Consider the following 24,557-nt stretch of genomic DNA (forward strand, 5'->3'; position numbering starts at 1 on the left):
TGGTTGGCCATGTACTAGCCAAGCTCTATGGATCCATACTGGACCACAAGCTGAGCAAGTGGGCAGAGCAACACCAACACCGAGCAGCAGGACAAGCAGGGTTTAGGAGGGGGTTCTGCACCCTTGACCATATCCTCACACTGAGAGCCATCATAGAGGAGAGCAGAGCACATGGAAGACGGGTGTACTGCTGCTTCGTGGACTTCCCCAAGGCCTTTGACACAGTCCCACGAGCGAGGCTCACGCAGAGACTACAGGAACTAGAGGTACCAACCGAAATACGATGGGGGATACTGGCACTATACGAATCAGTAACGGGCCGAGTTTGGGCACCGAGAGGGCTGTCAAAGGAGATCACCGGCACCATCGGAGTCAAGCAGGGATGCCCACTCTCGCCCACCCTATTTGGCCTCTACATTGATGAGATCTCAGAGTACATAGATAGATTGGGCGAGGAGGGATCGAGCCTGGGAGGGACACTGATACCTATCTTACTATATGCGGACGACATAGTCCTCATCTCCGGCACACCCAAAGGGCTACAGCGCCAACTGGACGCACTACAGGCCTTTTGCCAAGACAAAGACCTAACTGTGAACCTGGGGAAAACCAAGGTCATGGTGTTCAACACGCCAACCCAATGGCTCCAACGGTCGGTACCCCCCTTCACATACGGCGGAGAAACCGTGGACGTGGTCCAAAGATACGTCTATCTGGGGATTACATTCTCTGGACTGAGATTTACCCTGAGAAAAGCCGCGGAAGATAGACTAACCCGAGGCTATACAGCCCTCGGGTTAATGGAGAACCAATGTGCCCGCATACAGTTCCAGGAACCCCGGACAAAGCTCTGGCTTTTTGACACCTTGGTCACACCAACCCTCCTGTACGGGGCTCCCATATGGGGGTCCAATCTCTACCACACGTGGAGGGCCCCACAGGATCAACCACTGCCTAAGGAGGAGGCCACCTATGAGGGATGGGAGCAGATGGAGAGACCCTTAATACTTATGATCTCACGAATGATCCGAAGCAAGCCCTCCGTACCACACGAGATCATCCGCGCAGAGCTGGGGGCACCGCCCCTCGTGGCTGAGGCCCTCTTCCAGACCGTGACCTTCTTGCGCCGAATATGGGACCTGCCCAGGCACCGATACCCCAGACTCGCCCTGAAGTCATCCAAACAGCTAGCAACACAAGAGGACACTGAGTGTTGGTATGCCTAAACAGAGACCTGGCTACGGCTCCATGGCCTGCACATGGACCACCTCCCCCCACTACAATACAGCCTAGAATACCCACACCTGGAGCTCAGCCGAGAGGAGGTAAATCGCATCACCAGAATGGATATCATCCAGACAGACACCGCCAGGACATGGGTGACCCCCACGTCGAAACTAGGAACCAAGAAGGCTTTCTACCGAGAACACTTCCTGCATATCTCCCCGGACGGCTTCATCACCCGCCCAAGCTACATGGACACACACCTGTCTCACGGGGTCAGAAGTGCCATCGGACAAATCCGCACGTCCTCACACCAACTACGGGTCGAAACGGGCAGATACGGGGCCAACCCCCTCCCCCCAGAAGACCGAATCTGTCAGCTCTGCCATCTCGAGCCAGAGACAGAGGAACACTATATCTGTAGATGCCCAGTGTACTACGAAATCCGGGGACGCTTCCAGTGCCTATTCAGCGAAGGATTCGAACCACTCTCCAAGGTGATGGAATTCAAAGACCAGAGATGCCTGGGGCTCTTTCTACTGGAAATACGACGCCACAGAGACCACCTCCTACGAACCACGGAGCAAAGACAAGGAGCCACCAACCAACGCACACTCAACGACTTCTACCAAATACCAGCTACCCTCCCCACCACCGAGCCCCCACCAGCCCAACCGGCCTCCTGACCCCCGGGGACCACCTTAGAAATAGCCACAGCGAGAGGTAAAGCCCGGCGCCCATGCCCCGCCGGCCCCCGTCCCCGCAGAAGACACTGGTCGAAGATACAAGGGATACTACGCCGCCATTGGAGGGCCCTGCCCCACCGCTTTAGCCTCTCCATGCTAGACCGACCCATGCGGGACATCTTAGGATGAACACCCCAGGAGCAGTTCCACACCGCACTGGGAGTACCTCTAGATTGTATCTAGTCCAGATATCATTTTGTACCTACTCAATTTAGTTCAACATAGCATAAATGTTAGCTTCACTAGGACTTTTGAAATCTCCCAGACATTTATATGCAACATTTTGGTCTCATAGGCCAACTTGGCCTGTTGTAGACGTTAATATAACTTTCTTTCTTTCTTTCTTTCTTGCAAGCTCAATACACTAAAAATGCCTCTCTCCAACTTCTAAAGACGTTTTTCCTGATAACATCCAAGTCGCTGAACCCAGCCCACAGTGTCAGTGAGGGCACTAGATCAGGCTGATGATGACGGCAGCACCAAAGACGGAGGAAGATGACGGAGTCGAAGTGTGTGTTGTGCTAAGAAATGCACTTACCCACTTAAACAGCCCCAAAACATGCTTATTTTAGGCTTATTTTAGCCAAAACCCCAAAACGGGGAGCAGATCGAGAAAGTTAAGTGGGAGAAGATCTAGAACCCTAATTTTCTATAAATTGGCAGCCAGCCATCCACTCTTTTATATCTCGTTTTTGCAAGTTTCAGGTATTACCAGCTTGCTGCCCACACCCCAGTCACAGAGGACATCTCAACCCTTGCTGTCCAGCACTATTCCCTACAGTCTAGCGCCTGTTTCCAGCCCTCCACACACTGATTGCTGCTGTTTCTGCCTGGTGACTAACTGATCTTCATCTACACTGCTGTCGTACAGCCTGCCACGCCAGCAAACTGCTACCTTTGTAGGCTCCAGCTACCGCCCTGACAGTTTTCTCTCTCCTATCTGTAGTCATTGCAGTCTTTCTCTCTCCTGCATGCTGTCCTGCTTGCGTTTTTAGTCTTTCTCTCTCCAACAGGCTGTCCTACCTGCGTTTTCAGTCTTTCTCTCTCCTGTAGACTCCGTTTTTAGTCTTTCTCTCTCCTACCGGCTGTCCTGCCTGCGTTTTGTCTGTCTCTCTCCTCACTGTTGTGTGCATCAGATCCAGCTTCTCACTGCTGCATTTGCTGGTGTTTGACATCCGAAGGCTGCCTTGCTGCGATTCGGGATCCGTTCGGAGCACAACACTCTCTCTAGCTCATTACCCCTGCCCTGATCCTAGAGCTACAGGAGTTCAAGGTTCAATATTCATTCATTGCATAGTGTGTTTGTGCATGAGCATCGTATTATTAGTAGTCATATCATTTCATTTATTCACTGTGTTCATTGTCTCTGAGTTACTCTAACCCTAACCCTAACTGTGTTCTTTTTACCAGTATGTGCTTTGTCGTACGATTTCTGTTTATGTTTCTGTATTAGGGCATTTTTCTTTACATGGTATCAGAGCCTTGTACTCTCTGAGAAACCTAGACCTTTGATCTAAAAGCTCTTCGCAAGAAGCAAGAACAACAGTAGGTTCAAATGACTTCGAGCACATCAACACCGATTCAGTCTCCAGATCAGCCTATGCCAAGAACCAAGCAAGAGTGGGCGGATCAGCTTGCTCCACAAAGTTCCGACATGGTGGGAGAAACATCTAAGTACATGGAAGAAAAGATAGGCAAGCTGACCTCTGAGGAATATAAACTGATCATAGCCTATCGACAAAAGAAAATTGAGGAGCTCGACCGAAGGATTGCCCTTAAAAAAAAGCTTCTAAATGAAGGTATGCATGGATTTCACTCTTCAGATGTTGCGCGTAAGTCTAATGATGTTGCAGGGCCGTCAACACCTCCATCAGGGATGGGCCCCCCTCTTGGAGAGCAAGATCCGGAGTATGTTCCATTTTTTCAAACTCTTCCGTCCTCTCCGGTGCAAGGTACTTTTGATTCGTCTTTTGTGCCTTCTTCTTTTACCTCTTCTGTTTTGCAATATACTGGTAGAGATCATGTGGAAGAAAGAGTCCAGTCTGTTGACTATGGAAAAGGTCCTCTAGAGGACCAATTCTTATATGTTAACACACGTCGCAGGGATTATAAGAAAAAGCCAGATAACTTTTCTTCTGTCCTTTCTTCTTTTCCATCTACTTCACATAATCAGAATGAATTTGGTGTTCCTTTCACTTCATTATATGGTGTATCATCATCTTCACAGTTTCATTTTCAGTCTTTAAATGATGAAAATGAACAAAAAGAATCTGCACCTCATACACCTCACTTTCAAAACCCACCCATCCCACCACATTCTTCCCCTGCTTCACCACTTCCATTTACACCATTTACATTTCCATTTCAGGCATCTCATGTCGCACCGCACATCACTCGGGGGGGTTATGGAAACATAGGCACATCCTTTAGGACCTCATCCTTCCCTCAGTCGGGTGGTGTTTCACCTACCTCATACACACTTTCGGGATCATTGCAACCTGGGTATCCCACTCAATCTCTCCCGAGTGTGGATCAGTTGCCTCCACAGTTTGCCTCCATGGCATTGCCTAGTGGACCTTCTGGCCATAATCCTGTGTCCCAGCCTTACTTTGGACAAGGCTACTGTGTCCCAGTGTCTCCACCTACACCGACACCTTATGGAAACATTCATGTTCCAGTGCCTCCGCATCAATCGGCACTCATTGGACACTCACAGTCTACTTTTGCCTACCCACCTCTTCCCCCTCCTTCTTACTCTTATCAGATACTCTCACCTCCACCATCTTTCCCACCATCATCTTACTCCACCCACCCGACGCCTCATGGTTCTGGCTCATCTTCTGCCAAGAATGCATTTAATGACAAGACTCGTTTTAACGGGTCAAACTTTATTGCTTGGTCGAATTTGATGAGACGTGTCATTGATTCACAGAACCTATGGGATCTAGTGCAGGGATTGGAACCCCAACCCGATCCCGCATTTGTTCCATACGAGGTCGTCCGCTCATGGAAGGCTAGGAATGCCTCCGCTATTGTTGAGCTGATGCAGGGCTTATTGCCAGAGTTTCATTCTCAGCTTCAGCATTTTGACTTAGCGTCAAAGCGATGGGCACACTTGACTGACCGCTATGCGGCTCGAGATAGGACCCGTCGTATTAATCTTGACCATGAGCTTCAGCTTTTCAAAATCACTAACCGCTATAACTTAAAAGTCAAGTTGGCTAAATATCGGCGTCTCCTCGTTGAATTCTCCACTACGGAAACTCCCAAGTCCTTTGACGATCAAGTCACATTGTTCCTAAATAAACTCCCTAAGAAATACTTCAATTTTGTGAAAGGAATAGTTTCAAAGCCTACCATGCCCACATTCTATGAATTTGAGTGTTAGTTGTTGCGTTACGCATGGTTGTTCAATCAGTTTCATATGAATTTCTCTTCAAAGGGGGCTCTTCTTGCTCATTCTCAGAAAGGGCAATAAGAAAAGGGCAAACCAAACCAAACCTCCACTCAAAATCAAAATCAAACTCAAAAGCTAAATCAATCTGAGGATTCTCAAGGAAACTCCCAGTCACAACTCAAACCTTGGTGGCAGAACGTACCTAAAAAGAATAGGTATTGTCAACATTATCAAAAGGCTGGCCATTTCGGCGACGAGTGTCGATCAATGGCACGAGGCACAGCATCAAAACCTAAGTCTCAGACCCCCGCCCCTCAGTCGAGCAACCCCCAGCAGGGGAGCTAGGGTGATGGCAAGGGGCAGTTTAAAGGTCAGACTCGCACTGTCACCGCACAGTCATCTCAATCGACAACGTTCTCAACTCCAAAGGGCTTGTCTGACTGGTCTGCAGAGGCCCGTATCGTCTCCATAGAGACATCAGATGCGAGTCTCGTCCACATCTGTGAGTTACCTCCCGACGAGGTTACTGCAGAGGCCCACTCGTCACAGCCGAGCACTTCAGCTCCAGTTTGGATTGTGGACGGTGAAGCTACACATCACATGACTCCTATAGAGGACATTTTCCGTACCCGAGCCCCTGCAACCGGGCGGGTCCGTGCAGGAAACAACTCCTCGGTCAAGGTTCAGGCTCAAGGTTGCGTCAGTTTTGCCACTGAAAAGGATCCGGATCTGGCTTTGCTCGACAATGTATATCATGTCCCTCAACTTGGGGTGAACTTGTTATCTTCAGCAGCTTTGTCGGTTGGGGTGAGCAGATTTCTTTACAGCGACCACAGTCGAGGTCCTTGACTCTCTGACTGGTTTAGTGATTGCTCGCGGTGAGGCACAGCCTAATGGCCTATAGCACATGACACACTTTCTAACCGAGCCGACCGCCAAAGGCTCCGTGTTCCATAACTTCTAGGCCTTAGCCACATCTCGGGAGCCTACACACAATGAGCGTCTTTGGCATTTTCGCTTAAGGCATCTTAGTTATAACTCACTTTATGAGTTGTCACACCGTGAGCTGGTTGAGGGCCTTCCACACTTGAAGCTCGCTCGAGATGTTTGTAAAGCTTGTCAGCTCGGGAAGCAGCACCGTACCCCATTTCCTCAGCAGTCTACACATAGAGCTGAGGAGCCTCTTAGATTGATTCACGTTGATCTTTGTGGGCCAACATCCACTGCTGCTTTGAACGGCACGTTGTACTTCTTTTTGATAGTGATGATCATTCTCGATACATGTGGGTGTACTTCCTCAAGCATAAGTCAGATGCTTTCACATATTTTTCCGCTTGGGTGCTATTGCTTCATAACCAGACTGGTCATCGTGTTGGGTGCATGAGGAGTGATAACGGTGGTGAGTTTATCTCCCACGAGTTTTCCGAGTTTCTACAGAAGTATGGCATTTCTTAGAAGACCCCGTATGAGGCATTTTTTGGCTCTCGACATGTTATTTCCCATTTCAGAGTCTTCGGGTGTCGTGCTTACACACGGCCAATGGCCACGCCTCTTGATCCTATTGTCCACTTGTCGAAGGATACCCTAGGGCAGCCCTTCGATGCACACACCTATCGTTCTGTTGTAGGAAAACTTCTTTGGTTAATTCACACTAGGCCAGATTTAGCTTACTCAGTTAGCATACTCAGTCAGTATTTCACAGCACCTAGGATGTCACATTGGATTCCATATCTTCGTGTGTTGTGTTATTTGCGGTGTACTTTTTCTTATGGCTTGACATATGGTTCTGGTTTATGTTTGCAGGGATACACTGTTTCTGATTGGGCAGGAGATCCTAACACCCGGCGTTCCCATAGCGGCTACCTCTTTATCTTGGGCACAACTCCCATTTCTTGGTCCCGTAAGTAAGAGACGGTGGCGGCTTCCACGGCCGAGGCTGAGTACCGGGCTCTCTTTGATGGCACCACCGAGGCCATCTATCTGAGGAGTTTACTGGCGGCGCTTCATTTTCCATGTGACTCTCCCACAGTTGTCTACTGCGACAACCAGAGTGCCATTGCCCTTGCGAGCAATCGGATCATCACACCACAGACACGGCATGTGGGAGTCCACTTCCACTTTTCCAGAGAGTAGGTTGAGCTAGGCACTATTTGCCTAGAGTTTGTGCCTTCATCAGATAATTTTGCAAATATCGTGACCAAAGCGGTCAACCGGCCGTTTCTTCAATACCTGCCAAGATCGGCTTGGGTACACCCTCCCCTACTTCTTCAGCTTGACGGGGAGAGGGTGCTTCACTCTTGCTTTCCCTTCCAGTTTGAGAGGGGGAGGCTCCTACCCATGATTGTGACAGTGATGATGCTTACAATTTTTTAGACATTACATTCACTTATTCTTTTGTATTGTATTATGTGCATTTATAACTTCATCCGCACTATCAGGATGACCTGATTGTAAAAGGACACTTAGACAAGTGAACACTTCCCCTGCGAGGACACTGTCCCAGTGGCACCGTTGCATAGCATATTGCATGAGCATGACATCTTGCATCTCCCTTTGCATTACCCTATGCATTGGCATTCTGTTCATGTCAACATGCATCTGTGCGCATTTATCCCTTTTCAGTCTTTTGGAGTGGTCGACTCTAGGATCCACCATATTCGTAGCATAACACATGGCAGTTCTCCTAAAGGCAGCTTCCCTACCCTTGCTTGCTAGCTTGCTTTGCTTGTCTTGCTAAGCCCACCAATTTTTTGCCTCTCACATATTCAACACATGATTGACACATACACTCACTTTTATCATCCTTAGGCACTTATCCTCCTTAGTGCGAGGAATTGGCTTGCTATCTGTCACTTAATCGGGTGTTGCCCCTATATTACTTATGTATTTTCAAAACACTTTTCAAAAAAAAAAAACAAAACAAAACAAAACAAAACAAACAAGTCCATTGTTGATTCCATCCGCCTTTATAGGCCTTGGTAGGCCCTTGAGCAGCCGACGAGCACCCTTGGTTCGATGCCCTGGCCTCTCTCGGGTGATCGCATGGGCTCCCTTGGTAAGATATCCATCGCCTCTGTAGTCTTGGTAGGCCACTCGGCAGCCGACATGCACCTTTTGTCCGATGCCCTGGCTACTTTGGGGTGGGACGCCTTGGGATAAATCAAAACTTAGGCTAGCCTACTTTTCTCGCCCTATTTTGGACCTGAGAGGGGGTGTTGTGCTAAGAAATGCACTTAGGCACTTAAACAGCCCCAAAACATGCTTATTTTAGGCTTATTTTAGCAAAAACCCTAAAACTGGGAGCAGACCGAGAAAGTTAAGTGGGAGAGGATCTAGAACCCTAATTTTCTATAAATTGGCAGCCAGCCCTCCACTCTTTTATATCTCGTTTTCGCAAGTTTCAAGTGTTACCAACTTGCTGCCTACACCCCAGTCACGGAGGAAATCTCAGCCCTTGCTGTCCATCATTGTTCCCTACAATTTGGCACCTGTTTCCAGCCCTCCACACGCTGATTCCTGCTGTTTCTGCCTGGCAACTGACTGTTGTTCATCTGCACTGCTGTCGTACAGTCTGCCACGCCAGCAAACTGCTGCGTTTGCAGGCTCCAGCTATCGCTCTGATAGTTTTCTCTCTCCTGTCTGCAGTCGCTGCAGTCTTTCTCTCTCCTGCAGGCTGTCCTGCCTGCGTTTTTAGTCTCTCTCTCTCCTGCAGGCTCCGTTTTTAGTATTTCTCTCTCCTCACTGCTGTGTGCATCAGATCCAGCTTCTCATTGCTGTGTTTGCTGGTGTTCGACATCCGGAGGCTACCTTGCTACGATTCGGGATCCATTCGGAGTACAACACACTCTCCAGCTCATTACCCCTGCCCTGATCCTAGAGATACAAGAGTTCGAGATTCAGTATTCATTCACTGCATAGTGTGTTTGCTACATGAGCATCGTATTATTAGTAGTCATATCATTTCATTTATTCATTGTGTTCATTGTCTCTGAGTTACTCTAACCCTAACCCTAACTGTGTTCTCCTTTTTATCAGCCTGTGCTTTGTCGTACGGTTTCCGTTTATGTTTCTCTGTTAGGGTATTTTTCTTTACATTGTGCACATGCCAGGGAAGAAAGAAGATGAATGATATGAATGACTACCAAGTGGGGAATGGCTATAAATAGCCACAAAATCCCTAAACTCACTAACTGTAGTCTAGAAATGCCATAAATGCAGCCGACCAGCATTTAATGCTGGTCTAGCATAATAAATGCCTAGAAAATGCCAGATGACCACCGAAAAATTCGACTAGCAAGGATAATGTCCGACAGGTGTGGACAACCTCGAAAATGCAGAAATTACTCATGGAAAACACATTGGAGCCCGACAAACAAAAGAACTGCACCCAAATAGCCACTCTAAAATGAGTAGCCTCCCCCATCAAAACACGACAGACCTGTCAGAGCCCCAATAGTCCTCGTCGGTGAGGCTCACACATAGGAGATGACAAGGCATAACAAACATGACTACTAACACCCCCTCTCAGATCCTAGATGTGGCATAAGGCCAAGGAAGAAACGAATCGTGGGGTGGCAAAAGGAATGCCAATGTTGATGAAGTCCATTGATATAGACTGCCAATGAAAAAGCTCCTCACTATCCGAGGAAACCCCCTCTGAAACACTAGGGGCCAGGAGATCCACAGCCGCATCACCGAGATCATCCCCCTCTAAAAGGGATAGGCGGTATGAGGGAACCACCGGAGGGGATGGGGGATGGTAAGGAACCTATGGAATAGGTGGTGCACAAGGGGGAACAGGAGCAGCAATAGACAACTGCCTCAAAGGACCCTGCATAAGAGAAGGGGAATGGAGCTTGTAAAGCCCACTCTCCTGCCCACTTGTCGCAATAATAGCCCTTGTAGAAGAAACATCAATACAAATGGCTTGCTTGGTGGAAACAACCCAAGTCTAGTAAGGCCATAAACTCAGAGGAGTGGAAATCCCAAGTCCGAAACATAAAGGGCCTCTGAAAGGGAGCTCAAAGAGTGGTCGGGAAACAAAGGCAAAGTGCCAACACTACAAATAGGCACCAATACAATGTCACCAACAATGACTAAACCCTCAAAAGGGCGTGAGAAGGGCATATGTTACATTAATGAATGTAATTTATTTGGAAACAGCACGAGAGATGACCGACCAGGGGCCTTGGGCGCCCGTATGGGGTTCGGGGGGCTTAGGAAGTAAGTGGGAACAAGGCCTTAAATAAGTGAGTTATAAATTAGTATAACTCTTGAGCATTCGACGGCTAGCAGGATACTACACTCGTTTTTCTTCCCCTATCTTCTTGAGCATGGCTGGGAGGTGAATCATTAGACTCTTGTGCTTCCTTACTGGCGAACTCAACACTGGTATCAAAGCCACTTGAGACTTGGAGACGGGCGGCAATGATCTCGTCCACTCGTGATTTGAAGACAGGGCGCCGCTAAGGCCCGCATCCAGCATGACAGGTCGTCGCTGCTAAGGGCCACATCCAACATGATAGGGCAGCCCAGCTTTCCTGCCCGACAAGAAAGTACGAAAGCTCCACCTCATCTCCCACGGCCCGTCTATCATCACACTGTCCGACAATCATCCAGTTTGTGCACTGGGTTGCAACTTCGCCTGCAGCTACTGCCACGTAGCTGCTTGACGTCCATACGGCACTTGACCTAACGAGCAGCCCATCAACAAACACCATCTTCCAACCCAGTCATGCGCCATACTACCGTTGATTCCCACATTCCTATCCCCACCTATAGACGTAATACATGGCAGTACCCCACCTTTTTCTACAAATTTCTTACATTTTCTTTCCAATTCCAATGTATAGATGGAGGGGAAAGAGAGAGAGGGGGCAATGGAACGCTCTAGTTCCGAGGACCACCCTATGGTGGATCCCCATGAAACTGAAATGCAAGAACACTGGGAAGAATTTTTTGCTACACGAGAACAATTTGATGATTTAACTGCTCGTGTGCAAGCACAGGGGGTTCAAATGGAGTTGTAACTCAAGCACTTACTGAAATAAAATCCCAATTAGCCTTATTGTTAGAAACGGCTGAAAGGGATAAAGGTAAAGCAAAAGGCCTCAGATATTCCATCTTCATCGAAAGATGTAGATGTGACTATGCGAGACCCAAGGGAACCCCACCAAAAGCTGAGCGATAGCCCAGTGTTAAAAGACATGAAACCCCCTCAGTTTCATGGGGAGGAGAAAGATAGAAACAAAGACACTATCTTTAACTTCCTCCAAAAACGGGAGGATTTGCACAAATTAAGAATACTCCACTACATCGTCAAGCACTGGAGGCCAGTTTAACCTTGGGGCCAAAGGCATATAAATGGTGGAGAACTTTAAAGGAGACAAATAAAATACCTGAAACTTGGGCTCAATTTGAATCAATCTTTTTGAAAGAATTCCTCCTTGAAAATTAAATGCAAAGAAATTGGGAAGATTGGGATTTTGTCAAACAAAAGGAAAGACCTTTGCTAACATATCTTGAGGATTATCGTTAGATAATCCTCAAATTGGAAGGAATAGATGAATTTCAAAAGACGAGAGGATTTATAAGGGAACTAGATAAGACCTGTAAAAAGGAAGTGAAAAGAAGTTCACCTAAGACACTTGAAGAGTTAATTAAATTTGCATTAATCAATGAAGATAATACGCATCCAGGGGCACTCACTAGTCTCACTAACACGGAGCCCAAGACTAAGGAATTTGAGACCTCAAGATTTGTGGGTAAATCCAAAAGGAAAATGCCATTCCTTAAGGGTAAGAAACAGCCCTTTGAAAATAGACTATATGTACGGCTGAAGCTAAGTCAAGATGACTTTGATAAGGCCAAAAAAGAAAGGTTGTGTTTCAATGGCCTATCTCCTAACCATGCTGCTTGGAATCGCCCTCAAAGAAAGAAGGGGGAAGATAAAGAAAAGGATAAGGACAAGGGCAATGGAAAAGAGAAACTTTGTATGTCAACTTCCATGTGGCAATCTACCTTCGGGCCACATGATTTACTTAGAGTGCATGGATCGATAGGTGGGAAGAGGGTTAGAGTCATGATTGATGACTCTGCCACCCACAATTTCAAAAGTTATTCACTTGTCAAAAAGTTGAAACTTCCCCAACAAAAGAGCAAGCATCAATACATTGTTCGTATAATGCAAGGCCAAGATAACAAAATATGGGATACAATGGTATCCAATTTGGAAATCAAGATCCAAGGATATAAAGATAAGCTTCATTTCCAAATTATGAATATGGAAAGGGCCGATATCGCTTTAGGGAGGGAGTGGCTATGGGGATTGGAACCATCCTTAAAGCATAGTTATCATCATAATACACTAGAATTTGAAAGGGATAGTAAGACTTTGTGATTCAAGGTGAACATGAAGTATTTGATAACACCTTAATGTGTTTCCTTGAAGTACAGAAGTTGATGAAGAAGGAAGCTTGTGAGGTATACATGTTATGGTCCCTCCTTGTACAGGACACTTTTACTTCTTGTAATATAAAGCAGCAATTTTCTAATGCTTGTGAGTTAAATGTAAATAGTAAATTAAGTGGTTTGTTAGATGAATTTAAAGATGTGTTTCCATCTGACTTACCTAGTGGCCTTCCACTAGATAGGGGTGATGTAAATCACCCAATTGATATAGATAGGGATACACGCCCTGTTTCTAAACCACCTTACAGGCTAAGTGAAACACAGCACCAAGAAGTCGAAAGACAAATCAAGGATTACCTGAATAAGGGGTTTATACAAACCAACAATTCACCTTGGGCTTCGCCAATTTTATTGGTGAAGAAAAAAGACCGCTCCATGCGACTTTGTGTTGATTATAGAGCACTTAATAAGATAACGGTGAAGAATAAATTTCATATGCCCAAAATGGAAGATCTTTTTAATCAATTACAAGGGGCAAAATTCTTCACAAAGATTGACTTAAGATCAAGCTATCACCAAGTAAGAATTAAGGCCCAGGATGTTCCTAAGACAGCATTTCGTACTATATACGAGCATTATGATTTTTTGGTGATGCCTTTTGGCCTCACAAATGCACCAGCTACATTTATGAAGCTGATGAATAGTATGTTACGGCCCTATCTAGGACGCTTTGTAGTAATCTTTTTGGATGATATCTTGATCTTTAGTAAATCAAGAGAAGAACATTTGGAACACTTACGGTTAGTATTCCAATTGTTAAGAACCAATTCCCTTTATGCGAAGAAAACTAAATGTGAATTCTTCGCACGAGAGGTCAAATATTTGGGGCATATTATCTCGAAAGAGGAAATCAAGATGGATCCAGAAAAAGTAAGGGCAATTATTGAATGGCCATCTCCAAGGAACCTAGAAGAGCTGCAGATCTTCCTAGGTTTATCTGGATTTTATCGTAGATTCATTCAAGATTATGCCAAGATAGATGTTCCAATGACGGACCAACTAATTGTGGATCCCAATAAACCATTCGTGGTTGAAGCTGATGCCAGTGACAGGGCAGTAGGTGCGGTCTTATTACAAGAGGGTCAACCAGTTGCTTTTGAAAGTAAGAAATTAGACCGTGCAAAACAGAATTATTCCATTTATGAGAGGGAGATGTATACAATATTACATGCAATGAAGAAATGGAGGCACTATCTATACAGTGCCAAACTTTTGATCTTGTCGGATCATGAAAGCATTAAGGGGCTTAATGACCAACCGGATCTACAAGGACGTAAAGCCAGATGGGCCGAACTCCTTCAAGAGGAGATAAGGTATGGAAAAGGAAAGTACAATATAGTGGCTGATGCACTCAGCAGAATGCCCATCATAAATGCAATGAGTTTTACTCAGTTCACTTCCGATTTGCTTGAATCCTTAAAAGGAAAATGCCAGGTTGATCCGGCATATTCCAACGTGTGGGAAGCAATTGAAAATGGGGATCCAAATGGAAGGGCCTCCACAGAGGAAGGAACATCCGAGGATGTTCAACAAGGAAATGGAGCATCAAGGGTTGCTCAAATGGAATTCGAGTGGAAAAATTTTACCATTGATAATGGTTATTTACTCTACAAGGGTAGGGTATGTGTCCCGAAAGATGAAGAAATAAGGCACCAGATACTCTTTGAGTGTCATGATATCCCTAGTGCGGGACATCCAAGAGTTAATAAGACTTATAGTCTTATTAAAAGGCAGTTCTATTGGCCTGGAATGAATAAGGACGTCCTGACTATGTGGTCAAATGTAATAAGTGCCAAGTTAATAAAGCTAAAAGATTGAAAATGGGAGGACTTCTCCATCCATTAGAGATTCCTTCAGGAAAATGGGAGAGTATCTCCATGGACTTTATTGTTGGGTTACCCAGGACACACAAAGGGGGCACGGCTCTGTGTGGGTGATTGTGGATAGGTTAACCAAAATGGCTAGGTTTATTCCAACTTCAACTGATGTTAAAACACCAGAATTGGCTAGATTGTTCATAGAGAACATATACTGATGGTATGGCCTTCCGGAAAATATAGTTTCTGATCGAGATAGAAAATTTGATAGTCAATTTTGGTGTGCTGTATTTAGGAAGTTGGATACTAAACTTAGCATAAGCACGGCGGAGCACCCGCAAACTGATGGGCAAATTGAAAGGGTTAACCAAATCCTTGAAGATATGTTGAGAGCATATGTAAGTAAAATGTAAACTAATTGGGAAGAGTATTTACCGATAGCAGAGTTTGCATATAATAGTGCCAAACACTCTTCCATTGGATATAGTCCATTTATGCTAATGTATGGGTTTTAGCCCCCAAAGCTCCTTATGCGGTAGGACTGCATAAGGAAAAGGTTTAGACAGCAAATGACTTTTTGGAGGATATGAATAGTATGTTAAAATTTGCTCAAGAAAATATTAATAAAGCTCAAGACCAAGCTAGAGCTTTTGCACATCCTCACCGAAGAGACATCTCCTTTGAAGAGAATTGGTTTATCTTAAAGTGCCTGGACAAACTAAAACCATGAAAACAGGACAATGTCCAAAGCTTTCACCCAGGTATTGTGGTCCTTTCACAATACTTAAGAGGGCGGGGGAACAGGCTTACAAGCTTCAACTACCTACTGATAGTAAAACACATCCAATTTTTCATGTAAGCAAGCTAAGAAAGAAGCTGGGTGATATGGATAATCTAATCTTAAATGATAAGATTGAGGAGTTATTCAATGACCAATCTATTCCACATGAACCAGAAAGAATTTTAAATGTTCATAACAGATGAACAAGACATACTATTTATCAAGAATATCTGGTAAAATGGAGAGATTGTTCAGAAGAAAGCTCAACATGGGAGCCAGTAAGCACTTTAAGAAAGAAGTTTCCCAATTTACAGTTAGACCTTCCAAGTATCGTTTTTGAGGACGAAACCAATTCTTAAGGGGGAGGAAATGTTACATTAATGAATGTAACTTATGGGGAAACAGCACGAGAGATGACTGTCCGAGGGCCTTGGGCGCCCGTACGGGATTCGGGGGGCTTAGGAAGTAAGTGGGAACAAGGCCTTAAGTAAGTGAGTTATAAATTAGTATAACTCTTGAGCATTCGACGGCTAGCAGGATACTACACTCGTTTTTCTTCTTGCATCTTCCTGAGCATGGCTAGGAGGTGAATCGATAGACTCTCGTGCTTCCTTACTGGCGGACTCAACAGCATAGATCCTATAACAAATCACCTCGTGGAGTCATATGACTAGAAGCTCCACTATCAACCAATCAAGGCCTCTTAGAAGATGAGGCAAACACGGAAGAAAGCTCCTCCTAGTCAACAATATGAAGGAACACTAACTCATCGGTTACCGTTGGAGTAAAGGTAGAAGGCTCGACAGTTTTAGCTCCATCCTTCGCTTTTAGACAAAGGTGAGGATAGTTCTTCCAATATTTCTCCTCTAGATGTGTCTCCTTTCCACAGTATGGGCATTTTGGCTTCTCTGAGTCACAGTCAAAGCTTGAAGAATGCTCCTATCTTTTAGCCTTGGACTTCCCTTTCTTCTTCTTCCCCTCTCCCAAACATGCAACAAAAGCTTTGGTGGAGGTGGATCCACTAGCTACCTCTTTAGTGCGCTTATCATGCTCCAAAACAAGCAGGGCAAGCTCCTCCCATAGAAGCATCTTATAGGTCCTCGATGTAAGAAGGCTAGTGTAGAAGATATCAAACGGAGGAAATGAAAGCTTTATCAAAAGAGTCATAGCCATATCCTCTAAAGAGATCATCCTGCCAAAGGACACAAGCTCATCCCTCATATCCTCCAACCTGTTAATATAATCCTTCATGGAAGGAGAATCGTCAACAACGAGCATCCGTAATTTCTTCTCGAGAGTAATGCGGTGGGCAAATGTATTCTAATGGTACAAAGAAGCAAGCTTTGTCCACACTTCTGCTACTTTCCACAACCTGCGCACATGCACTAGGACAGAATCCTATAAGCTCATAAAGAGAAAAGATCGAGCTCTAGAGTTGAGCCAATTCCATAAGGGCGCACGATTCATTGATGATCCAATGGTGGGATCCTCCACTAGACACGGAATAGAGTAGGTAACAAATTCCCAAAGATTGAAGGTATCAAGGATGCACTCCACTTTACATGACCAAAGCAAGTAGTTGGAACCATCAAGCCGGTCTCCTTTGGGCAAAGAAGGGAGTACGTGCACTTGTATAGAGGGTGCCATGGAAGGCATATGAAGGCTAGTAGAACGGACCTTCTGTGAAAAATGGAGAGAATGGGGAGGAGAGGGTTCCCAAACAAACGGGCCAGGTGACCTCTGTTTATCGCGTGAACTAGCACGAAAATCTCTATGTCTCTCAAAGGAAGGAATAGAGACCTCATCCTCTGAGTCAACAAAGAACTAGTGATAAGATATCTTCGTATATACCGGCTAACACCCACAAAAATGTTGAGTTTTGGCTATGGACAGAGCCCCGAAACAAGAGGAATCAACTACAGGATGCAAAGATCTCAATGTAGAAAGTTTGTCTGAGGAAAAAGTACTGTCGACTGCTCACGAAGGATACAAAAATACCAAAATGCAAATGTGAATGCTATCGCTTGCTCCAAGAAGGTTGCATTTTGACCATAGAAGGCAATCATTTGGCCAACAGACAATCACCACCACCCAGTAGGCTGCATTTTGTGCAAAACGCTAATGACTTGATGTTGCCTGATGCTAGATATTGACACTTGATACCTAATGATGATACCTCATGGCTAGAAGCAATCGCCTACCTCCAAATGATGATGCTTGAGCACCAGATGCAATCGCCAATCAACAGGAGCTTGCATTTTCAGCAAACACAGATGTAGATGGCCTCCTCTGCAACGTCCACAAACTCTATGTTGCTCTCAAATACCATGCTCTGATACCATGTGAGTGCGCGACGAAAGAAGGAACTCAAACACAAACGGGAGAGAGAGAGAGAGAGAGAGACAGAGAGTATATTAACGTCTCTAAAAGGCCAATGTGGCCTATGAGACCAAAGCAGTACATACAATGATGGTGTGTTTCTCATCTGGAATGAGAAAAAGATTAAAAACATGCCTATAAGACTGAAAAAGAATGAAATAGTGTCCTATAAAAGGGAAACATGTCAGTGATCTGAAAGTGAGAGTAGAGAAAGGAAAACTCTCCATCAATGATATGTCTGTTCTCTAGGGAGGTGTATCTCTGCATGACTGAGGCGTCTCGGCATCTGTCTCCTGTGGCGCTCAATGATGGCTTTAATTTGTCTGTGGTGTGGATGTCTAGGCCTTCATCCGGGTGGACGTGGGCGCCTAGACCGGCTTAGTGCTACTGCTCTATCCAAAGGGACACCTACAGAAGATGCATCGGTAGGTCCAAAACCCTCTCGAAACAGACAGTGGTATCTACCTCGTATGTCATAATATACAGTGCATCGGTAGATGTAGTGTTCCTCTGTCTCTAGCTCTCTGTCGCATAGTGGGCATATGCGTTCTTCTGTCTGTATACCCTCCCATCTGCCTGTCTCAATCCTCAGGTGGTGGGATGAGGTGCGGATCTGACCAATAACTGTGCGTAGTCCATGAGGCAGCTGTGTCCATGTAATTGGGTCAGGTGATGAAACCATCCTCAGATACCTGAAGGAAGTGGGTCTGATAGTGTGCCATCCTCGTGCCTTGGAGGGAGGGGGGTCAGATCCAGGTCTTCTCCGTATCTAACTTCAGTATGTCTGCTCTGATCACATGGTTTAGCTCTGATCGGCTTAGGTCAAGTGTAGGGCAATCCAGGCTATAGTCAAAGGGGGGTAGTCTGTCAATCTGCAGCCCATGTAGACTCATCCATGTACTCATCTGAGCATACCAACAGTGTCTATCACCGTCTGCTGCTAGTTGTCTAGAAGAGGCCAGGGCTAGCCATGGGTATCTGTCTTGGGGGAGCTCCCATAGTCTATGTATGAAAGTCACTGCCTGGACCAAGGCCTCAGCCACCATGGGTGATGCTCCCAACTCAGCTCTAATAATCTCATGTGGGGTCGAGCTCTTCGCTCGTATCATACGTGAGATCATCATGACCAGTGGTCTTTCCATATGCTCCCATCCGTCATAGTATTCCTTCTCTGGTCCATCCTGGTCTCCCAAAGGCTGTCTCCTCGTGTGAAAGAGACTCGGACCCCAAATACCTGCCCCATATAGGAGTGTGGGTGTAACCAGGGTGTCCAAAAGCCACAGTTTGGTGCGCGGCTCATGAAATTGTATGTGAGCACATTGCCTCTCCAATGCACCTAAGGCTGCATATGCTTTTGCCAAACGAGCCTCTGATGTCTCTCTCCAAGAGAACTGTGGTCCCTTCAATGTGACTCCCAAATAGACATACTGCCTAACCATCTCCACTGGCTCTCCATCAAAAGTAAACTGGTGCTCAGCTCTTGTCACCCAAGCAGCTGAAGTGTTAAACACCATAACTTTAGTTTTCCCAAGGTTCACCTTAAGATCTCTATCTCTGCAAAAGGCTGATAATGCATCCAAGTGTCTATTTAGTCCCTCAGGTGAGTCAGATATAAGTACAATATCATCGGCATAAAGCAGTAATGGTATCAGCACTACAGCTAGGCTGGCTCCGGCCCCACCAGTCCTATCGACATATTCTGAAATTTCATCTATATACAGCCCAAATAGTGTCGGTGAAAGTGGACAGCCTTGTTTCACCCCAATGGTGCTATTGACTGTATCTAAGATGCCCTCAGGTGTTCGTACTCTGCCTGTCACTGTCTCATACAAGGCATAGATACTCCACTGTATCTCTACAGGCACATCAATGTTTTGCATTCTTCTCATGAGTCTAGCACGTGGCACTGTGTCAAAGGCCTTGCAGAAGTCCACAAAACAGCAATAAATCTTTTTCTTGAATGCCTTGCCTTCTTCGATGATTGCCCTCAATGTAAAGATATGGTCTAGAGTTGTATATCCCCTCCTCAAGCCAGCTTGGCCTTTTGATCTCAGGCCATGCATCTCGGCCCATTCACTCAATGCTTGTTCCACGATAGAGCCATATATCTTGGCCAGCATGTGTCCAATCATGATAGTTCGGTAGTTACTAGGTAGCGTGGGGTCTCCACTCTTAAAGAGCGGCACAATAATATGGTCTGACCAAAATCCCTCACAAACTACCCTATTAAAGATGTGAGCCAGAGTTGGTGCCAGAATATCACAGGCATGCGTGAAGTGTTCAGCCACTAAAACCATCATGATCTTGGGCTCTTCCATTTTTCAGTTTCCATATGGCATTCCTCACTTTTTTTTCTGTGAAAAATCTGCAATTTGTTGGTCTTGAGGTTGAGGGGAGTGGCATAGGCTCTTGGCCAGGAATATCATAGAGTGTGCAAGCATATCCATGCCAATCATCCGGTCTAGTAATTTGTAGGGGTGACTAGTTCTCGTGCATCTTTTTCCATGCTCTCTTGCTGTCCTGGCCCAAGAACATGGAATACCTTTCTGTTTCTAGTCTGCTCAGGTATTCCTGCTTCTTTTTGCGTACCAACCGTCTGAAGAGTGTTCGAGCATGCTTATGTGTACATATGCCAAGTGCCATCTCTCGCTGAAAACGTGCTCGTGTCTCTCTCCACTCATCATCATACCAGCCATTCTGTGGGGCATTACCTCGTGGAGGTTTATCTGACGGTATAGTGTGTGGGAAAGCGTATGCTGCTGAAGTATGTATTATCTCGGCCAACTGTCCTATAAACTCATCCAAAGAGGCCTGTGTGTCTAGCTCCCTCAATCTATCTCGCACAGTAGTGCTGTATATGTGTGTCTAGCTCCCTCAATGTATCTCGCACAGTAGTGCTGTATATGTGTGAGAGAATCTACAAGAGAAAAAGAAAAGAAACTTGCATTGAACAAGGAACAAATGCTGAATACAAGAGGATTGATCAATCCCCGCACGCAGCCTAGCGTCAATGAGGCCACCAGATCAAGCTAATGATGATGGCAACATTGGAGGCACAGGAAGATGACGGAGTCACAGTGTGTACTTGCCAGGGAAGAAAGAAGATGAATGATATGAATGACTACCAAGTGGGGAATGGCTATAAATAGCCACAAAACCCCTAAACTGGCCAATTGCAGTCTAGAAATGCCATAAATGCTGGTCATGGGATAATAAATTCCTAGAAAATGCCAAATGGCCACCAAAAAAATCCAATTGGCAAGAACAATGTCCGGCAGGTGTGGACAGCCTGGGAAATGCAAGAATTGCTCATGGAAAACACACTGAAGCCCAACAAACAAAAGAAATGCACCCAGATAGCCACTCCAGAATGAGTAGCTCCCCCATCAAAACACATGATAGACCTGTCAAAGCAACAAAAGTCCTTGATTGACTCAAACTAAGGCTCACAGGCACGAGATGACAAGGCATAACAAACATGACTGCTAACAATATCTACATCTTTTCATCTCATTGCTCCAACAGCCATTGAAAAGAAGATGAGACCACCTCTTCTATTCAACTAGCTATTCAAGACAAAGAAAGGCCACACCATTGGAGAGAGGATATGCTTATCTTGGGAAAGGTTCTCTTCACAAATAGCTTCTACAGCATGGGAGTTGTTTGCCTTTCTTGAGCTACCAGCTAGAGACAAAGGCTTCACGGCATCAAAGCAGCCAAAGACATGATGGAGGGCATTAAGAAGGTGGTACCCCCCCACATGGAGGACTAATACAAAGACCCCTCAGACATGGATTGGGTTCTTTAAGGAAGGAGGCATTCTTCTTGTAGTGGTGGCTACTAGTAAAGAGTGTGTGCTTACCTTGTTAACACATGAGGATGGCAGACTCGAGAGAGAGGATTGAATCAGTTAGAGTTCAAATGATGCTCTCAACAAAGGATCAAAGTGCTGCCTCATTGAAACATGAGTTGATATTTGGACCCAAACCTTGTGCTATGTATGATGGATTGTTAGAGATACTAGGTACATAGGAGGAGGCCTCTATAAAGACTACATTAGGACCCTAGGAAATGGGTTTGGAGGGATCTCTTTGCAGAGACACCCAAGGATATTCCCTTTCTCAAATATGCTACCAGATTGGGAAGGAGGATTCAAATGAGAAAAATTAAAGTAATGCCAGTAGTGACTCGACATGGATTGCACAGTGTGTCTCATCTTCCTAACTAACTTCTAAAGGAGATTGGAGCATAGCTTTAGAACCAAAAAGATTTCGTTATTTCTATGGTTACTAGCACATATAAGCCTAACAGTTGGCAGTTGGCTTGGTTATGGTAGAGATCCAGTCGCTTTTGTTAGATGTGGGAAGCCAAAGGAGACAAAGAGACACTACTATTGGGACTGTCCTAGGGCTTAGGATGTCTGCCCTCTAGATGATGCTTGAGGGCACAATAGGGCGGCCTATGATTGTGATGTAGGGGACAATTTCTTGGTGACGAGTAGAGGCCAAGCCTATATATGAGGGTATATAAGGGAGTTGTGACTATCTCATCTCACACCAGCTCTAGAGCAAGATCGCTACACTAGATATCATAGTCAATGTGGATTCGCTAGCATTGTCAAGATAGGAGCTAATAGCTAGCATCATTGCTTTGTAAGTTTGGACTGCTCGATACTATCATGCTATAAATTTATTGGGCATATCCACTGCAGAGACCCTCTCCAAGATTTGGATGGAGACTATTCACACTCTCCATGGGAGATGGGAGAGGATACATGGTGATTTAGAGATTATGAGGAGGAGAGAGGCTTTTCTGAGGACCTAGGATTCTAGCACTGTTTTGCACTGTAGTCTGTCAGCCACATATGGTTTGGCACTATAGACATCCTGATAGGTTATTCACTTAGGTTTTGTAACAGGCCTCCCCTTAGCTTATATTTTTTGTTTTGGAAGTCTCTCATAGGGCTATTTTTGTACTTTGCCTTAGGATACTTTGTGTCAAAAGGTTTTATTAATAGAATCATTTGTTACCTAAAAAGGAGCGACAGAAGACAAAGTTAGAATGCTTTGACTATGCAGATGGATGCTTGAGCTTGAAGTGAATGCTTATGGATTTGCTTCTTCCTTGCCTCAATCGATGGTGTTAAGATAAAATTTTGAGGAAACCCTTGCATAAGACAAAAACCCTAATTCTAAAGGCTTGATGGCTATGAGGTTTGATGCTCCAGAAAACCAGCCTAGTTTGGAGAATGAATCCAGATTTTGTGAAGCATATCAGGGCTTAAACATTAATGAGAAATTCAGGAAAAAACATAACTGCAGCTGCAGGCAGGTTGGCAGTATGACCACCTGATTAGACTTTTAGCCCTCCTATTTGAAAAATCTGTCAGCATGCTTCACATGGTCCATGCCATGCTGTCTATTAGAGCTTTCGTGTGCCTTGGAAAGCTCTAGAATCTGACTATTAAACTCATCAAATGATCAAATATAGGTAGAGTTACCTCTGTATAGCAGAGCTGCCAGAGAAAAACCTATGGTTGCCAAGCTTCTAATTTTTAGTTGAGCATATGAATGTTGATCAATTGTGTAACAAAACCTGGGATATCTATGACCAATCTGAAGCTAAGATGTCATGCTATGATCTGATGCTAATTTCTCCAAGACTTGTTAAGTGAATTAAAGTATGAAGCATGAGCATGGAGTTATGCTAGCTATGGTGGATAGATGGAAAAAATCCACTTTGAGAGGAGATGGGACTGGAGGAGGCAAGAGTGAAAGAAAATGCTCTGACACCATGTTGAGGACTATCTAGGATCATAAATTAAGAGAGCCATGATGAAAGAATGAGAGAGCATTGATCGTTTCGGAAAAATCTATCACTGATTAGTGGTAAAAATGCTTCATAAGGAAGTTGTCTACTTAATCATGACATTATACATGCTTTTAAACAATTTTACCTGATTTTATAACCACAATTTCCTTTCACTTTGATACCATGTGTGATGTGCCTATCTAACGAATCGTTGATAGTACGAATTATGTAGTCCATCAAGGGAGATACCTAGACGACTCCATTTAGAACTCCCATGGAATATTCCGACTTCGTCACCTGGGGTAACTTGAGTCTACCCTCGTAGGGGAAGCTCCAACTCATTCCCATGAGGATTGACCTATAACAAAGATTCCTAATTGACTCTAAGGTCTCCCAACAAAGTCTATAGCATCGATTATATTGATAGTTGCTTTCACAAGGGAATCCAAACTGAAGCCAACCCTTGTCGCACTTGGTTCATAAGGAGTGAGAAATCAGGGGGATCTAGTTGTATTGACCTCTCTACCCATGGAGTAAACTCTAAAATGACACCGGATACTATGGATTGACAAAGACTCAATCTGAGAAAGTCAATGATAAGGCAGTGTCTCAATTTGAGAAGTCTATGATAAGGCTGTCAAAGTGGTAAATCAGCCAGCTGTCCAGCCCAATATTACTTTGAAAGCACAAGAAAGAAGGAAAGGAAAGTGATACTTCAGCTCAAGATGGATTGAACTAAAGGTTGCCTCTTTGAAACAAAGCCTTTTTCAATCTTGAAATGGGACTGCATCCTCTCCTAGTCTACAGCAGAAAATGAGGGTAATCCAGTTATCACTCTTTCTTTAAAGCTCTTCTTTCTGGCATCATGATCCTTTTCTGTCAAACCTCCCTTTCTCATGTCTCGTCACAAATCTTTCATATCACCTACTCCT

At 45.0% G+C, this 24,557-nt stretch overlaps 2 protein-coding genes across 9 annotated transcripts in view; both read right to left on the reverse strand.

Moving 5' to 3' along the window:
- Positions 1–24,557, reverse strand: part of LOC148037739 (uncharacterized) — a 132,891-nt gene that overhangs the window by 87,082 nt on the left and 21,252 nt on the right. The window lies entirely within an intron of this gene.
- LOC148037741 (uncharacterized) lies at positions 1,017–24,523 on the reverse strand. The gene is made up of 4 exons (XM_087677026.1): positions 24,511–24,523; positions 18,589–19,597; positions 16,465–16,627; positions 1,017–1,169 (listed from the first exon to the last, which is right to left on the reverse strand). The coding sequence occupies exons 1-4, from the start codon at positions 24,521–24,523 to the stop codon at positions 1,017–1,019; spliced, it is 1,338 nt and encodes a 445-aa protein (XP_087533152.1).

The sequence above is a fragment of the Lygodium microphyllum genome, chromosome 4, assembly GCF_053477565.2.
Source record: "Lygodium microphyllum isolate KBCC chromosome 4, Lygodium_microphyllum_v1.1.10, whole genome shotgun sequence".
Taxonomy (NCBI): Eukaryota; Viridiplantae; Streptophyta; class Polypodiopsida; order Schizaeales; family Lygodiaceae; genus Lygodium; species Lygodium microphyllum.

Coding starts and splice junctions, on each gene's coding strand:
- LOC148037741 (XM_087677026.1), bottom strand. Junction 16,628..18,588: donor ATCAGAGCAGACATACTGAA/GTTAGATACGGA, acceptor GTCCTTTGGCAG/GATGATCTCTTTAGAGGATA. Junction 1,170..16,464: donor ATGATAAGCGCACTAAAGAG/GTAGCTAGTGGA, acceptor GGATGACTTCAG/GGCGAGTCTGGGGTATCGGT.